This window comes from Anopheles aquasalis, chromosome 3 (genome assembly GCF_943734665.1).
Source record: "Anopheles aquasalis chromosome 3, idAnoAquaMG_Q_19, whole genome shotgun sequence".
In the NCBI taxonomy this organism is placed as follows: domain Eukaryota; kingdom Metazoa; phylum Arthropoda; class Insecta; order Diptera; family Culicidae; genus Anopheles; species Anopheles aquasalis.
The window spans coordinates 66,391,049-66,396,048 of NC_064878.1; the positions used below are offsets into that span (position 1 = coordinate 66,391,049).

General features: G+C 51.1%; 1 protein-coding gene across 6 annotated transcripts in view; it reads right to left on the minus strand.

Moving 5' to 3' along the window:
* LOC126578852 (uncharacterized) overlaps positions 1-5,000 on the minus strand; it is an 83,951-nt gene that overhangs the window by 72,752 nt on the left and 6,199 nt on the right. For all 6 annotated transcript variants that reach the window (XM_050241797.1, XM_050241799.1, XM_050241800.1 and 3 more), the window contains exon 2: positions 1,912-3,025. In XM_050241797.1, coding sequence (XP_050097754.1) covers positions 1,912-2,025 — 114 coding nt within the window. In that variant the 5' untranslated portion in view covers positions 2,026-3,025. The remainder of the gene's footprint in view (positions 1-1,911; positions 3,026-5,000) is intronic.

Genomic DNA, 5,000 nt, shown 5'->3' on the forward strand with positions numbered 1-5,000 from the left:
AGAAATGATTCTCCGATTGACAATAGTTTGAAAAGGAAACCGCATGGCCTCGTTGAAGGAGCATCATACGGTGAACATCTTTGACCATCAACTTCAGTGAGTGCGAGTAAATTGTTGATATTCCATTGGCAACGAGGGGCATCAGCAGCAGTGAAAAGAAAATGAAATTTCATCATCAGGAAGACATGGTGAGTTGCAACATCTACCACAACAGCGTCACCAAGGGACCGTTCACTGTAGATGGTCGGTGCGCAAACACAGTACATTGGCGCTTTACTCGTGGCATTATTGCTGACAGCGTGCACTCATCACATTTCCTTCGGTTGTGCGCCTTTGCCTCTTTGGGCGCTTCCTGGAACACACAGCCCTTGCCTTCTCCGGGATGAAACGTTTATTGATTTTCACTCGAAGCCGAGACGCGGCTTGTGAACGTCGAACGTCCTCGTACGAGCCTGAGGGTTGTTCCTATTTTTCCTCCATTTCGGGCACACATTGGCTGAGGGCGAGCTTTCTTTCTCGTTTCACCCTCGTTGCTAGTTGACGATGCTCTTCGAATGTTTGAATGTTCTCCTGCATGATTCGAAGCGATTGAAGGGCCACAATTACCATGAGATGACAATTTTGAACAAATGGAGCTCCCTTTTTTGTATCATGCAGACCGCAGGCATCTTAGTTAGCTCGTATAAGTTAACAAATTCAAATGTTTCGATAATTTTCCGGTTTTTCTACTTTTAAAAAGCATAAAAGTGTAAAGAACGGTTAGTATAACGCGCTCTCTGTGTGTGCCATGCGGTCAGGGGTGTTTCTTTTGTCGTGCTGCAGACCAACGAGAACGGTCCAGCGAATCAAGAATCTCTTCCGCGTCGAAGCGTAGCAGGCGGGAGCGCGAGTGCGAACAAGACGTTAAGCGACCACCAGCCGCCACCCAAGACCAAAGCGGCACGTGTTTACACTACTTAATCGGACGCTTATGCAAATATGTGCATCGGACAAATAAACACTGTAAACCGTGCTCGTCTTCTTATTGCTGCTGCCAGCTACCACCTTTTCGCAGGTCACTGCATCCACCACCAACCATCCCCGAACAGGCCATCAAAAGCCAACAAACACGACTGCAAGTGGTGTGTGTGGAGAGCCGGGAGCGTCTCCGAGAACAATTCCCATCAAAGGGAAAGCGGCGACCGGATCGCGTGGGTGCCGGTGTTTGTTAAACAGTTTAATCTGCAAAAAGAAGCTCCACCCAAGACAGCTGGCCAAAGGTTTCGTCCAGGGAGCGTTTAAAAAGGGAAGCAAACTTCATGGATCCTTCGGCAAACCCTATGTTCGACGGAAGCTTTCTTTCTTACGAAATTGGAAATAAACAATTCCCTCTTCGGTGCCACAATGTAGAGCTACCAGTTAAGGAATCTCACCTAACATCATTCGAATCCACAGAATCCACCGTTTGTCACGCAAATCATAGCTCGTGGGCGATCGATTAATGCACCTCCCATGCCGATCAAACTCGAAGCGATTCGTAGCGGAAGGTGGCCACTAAAAATAAAACACCTCGTCTTCGGCAGGGTCACAACCAACGATCGACACATCATTTCACGATCGCCGAACGCGGGTGAGGTGACGGTGGAGGCCCCATCCCACCCGTCTGCACCTCTGGCGTACCAATTAGTGGCCACAGTTTGGACAAACAAACAGTCGACCGCCTGCAGCGCAGATTTGCGATTCTCCGAATTACTTAGGCACGTGTGGGCCACCGTCTGAGAGTGAATGGACCATCATCTCGACTAATGTATTCCCACGGAGAGGCGCAAGCTCGAGAACTGTGTTCTTGGCAATTCTACTGAGACCAATCTCTTGTCGGCTAATTCCTCATTCGTCTTAATGAGTGAGTAGGTCTGAAAGCACGCTACTTACATTGGTTTCCGCTAGCTCCTGATAGTACGATTCACCGCTACCACGCCTCGATCCGACGCACATGGCCCGCCGTAGCAGGCTCGAGATGATCGAGCAGAGACCGCATCGTTGCATCACACCATCGACCGATCCTTGGCGCGAGTGGGACGACTGCAGGCTGGCGGTGCCGGGATCGGCCACCTCACCACCAGCGCTTGTACTGGAGGCTCCGCCACTCACCGTCGTCACGTTTCCGGTGGCGCTAGTGTCAGCTGTCGGTGTCGTCGTCGCGGTCGCCGTCGCCGTCGCCGTCGCCGTCGTCGTTGTGCCTGCAGCAAGGCGACCTTCGGACGCCGAGGTCCCTCGGGATCGCTTCGACGCGGCCACCTTGACGGCTTTTTCGTTCACTCCCGTTCACACACTCGCGCACCTTCCCTTATCCTTCGCAACTCTCGTTGCACACAAAGTGGAGCTTGTGCCTCTCCTCTATTCTTCTAAACGATTGCCACTGTCCTTGCTGTTCCGTGAGGTTGGGTTCATTGAGTTCTGCAGTTCACGGCCTTACGCATTCACTTCAACGCACGCAAACTGCTGAAGCATTCCTACTCGTATCTCGTACAAATGCATTCTTATTTTCGCTTTCCGAAACGCGCCTGGCCTTTAATATCCTCGAAACAGCATGTTGAACGGTTGACACGTTGCTGACAAACAGTTGGCCCTTGGTGGGAACAGGTTCTTTACACCGAATGGTGTGTGGTAATGCGCTTCACAGTTATGTAAATCACACAACAGGTGGCCAACGTGCTTATGTTTCGTGTCACGTGACACGTGTACAGTGCAAGCGCTGGCAGCATTCGTTGACACGCGTTCTCCGCACTCACTTCCGCCGCAACGGAACTGCAGCGAGCACCACCATCTTCTCTCACTTTCGCATCCGGTTTGCCGGGTTAATTACACTCACTGACACCTTTTGCTTATGCTGCTTCTGCTTCTGCTGCTTCTGCTGCTGCTGATGTCACAATGTAGATGGTATGAACGCACGAAACCATAACCAAACACTTTGCACAGGTAGCACCATAATTTGTGGGTTTTTTTGTTTTCTTACTTTCTGCTCTTCTCTTCTACATGCTCGATGCTTTTTTTTCGGGAGGGAATTGAGACGGGAAACACTAATTAGGAAAACAATTTACACACAGTTACATAGCCGAGTGCAACTGGTACAACCGTGTCTGGCGCGTCTCAGCGGATCACACATGATGGCTAACGAGCGAGAGCCAACGAAGCGCCACCACTTATGGTTCAGCATCGATTATCGAACTCTCGACGACGACGATCAAATGAAACAATGCAAAGCAGCTAACGGGGAGTCCCCACCCGGCGCACACGAGATTCCAATTCCTAATTACGAAATCGTGACACCTTTCGGCGTAGAAAGCAGCAGGGTAGAGCAGCAGTGAGCAGCTCGAGCTGCTACTCACGCCTCTATGCTAAGAGCTTGGCTCACCACCACTCAGCCAGCCAGCCAGGCAGCGCCACTCCCAGCGCAGCGAACCTGTTTACCTTCGGTGGACGATACGAGACGAGCGCTGACCGGCGCTGGCAAAAGCATTTGTCAATTTTGTAAAATTAACACGTCCACCTAACGAGCTCCCTCGATCGGCGTCTTCGCAAGTGACAGCGATCAAGTGATCAAAACGCTCGGCGCAGTGGCTGCTGCCATTCATTCCCTCGCCTCGGGATCTCCATGCGCTGATTATGTCGATTGCTGCGAGACTCCAAAGAGGACCCTTGCTCCGGTTGAGGTCGTTTGCGACTACGATACGTTTCGTATGCACTACTCGAGACTCCTTGGGCGAGCAGACAATGTACTGCCGTAGCTGAATGGCGAGCCAAAGTGACGATGTTGTTGTTGATGGTAGGGGATGATGATGATGATGATGATGAGGGTGAAGACCGTGATCATCACTTAACGTAGCACACGCTCACTTACTCACCTGCGTTCGTTTGACACGCATACAACACAGCAAAAGCACCAAAAAGTGCCAAAATGGTTGCGAGCAATCGAAACGGGAGACCGTCCGACCAAACCGGCTCAAGGACAGTGGCCGTGCAACGATGGGAGAGGGTATTAGCAAACACACACCCTCATCGTCACATCTTCTTCCGTTTTCGGTCATTCGGCCGCGCGAGAGCGACGAGATGATCGTTCAAATGATCTCGCCAGACGCCATCGTGATCGACGACATATTTGTCGCTGTTTCATGCTCAATCGGGAGCGGGCCATGATGTTGGGCTGAGTTTTTGTTTGACTAAACCACAATCTAATTGCTGTAACTGTTGGCTCTAACCCGAAGAAAGCTTGAATTGGAAAAAGTTTAAATTAGATTCCCAGCGATCCTGTGGTGAGTACTGCTGGCATAACTATGCACCCAAAAAACACTAAACTCCCCCCATAAGCATCCGTAAGCCCGCTAGCTTGGGGCGCGGCTTAATACCAAACTTCGTCGACGTCCAAGTGACGACGGACGACGAATCCCGTAATCCAAATGATACCGGTCCATCGTATCAGGAAGTCACCGCTCTAGCGGCTCAAGAACCTCGGCACACCTGTCCAGAGCATGGGTCCAGGGGCAGAAAACATGGAGCAAAAGTTTATAATTACGGCAGCAAGATGGGCTGCCACCCATCCTACCCGGGCCTGGCTGGTACAGAAATGGTCCAGATTAACAAGTTAGTTGTGCTAAAAGCGAAACTAAGCAACGCAATCCGCTACTAGGATGATTGCTTTGCAGAGGCTGCAAACGAGCGAGCGAGCAAGAGAGAGGGCGATAAAGGACGAGCGAGTTAAGCTGCCTTGATGGTGGTCTCCTTGGCAACCAAACACCAAACGTCCCCGAGGTTGCTGCTGCTGAAGTGATACTGCGGCCCTTTGGAACCTTAATTGTCTGAGGCGACGCAGTTCAATTGGGTCCACAGCGGGCGGGTATGCTGGGTGATGTTGCTGCTCTGGATCTTCTTCGCTTAAAAGATGCCATAAACTTTGGGATCGGTAAACAAAAACTTGTAACTCCCGGACAATAGCTCCCTGCCGGCTGGCAGACCTCCAGGAC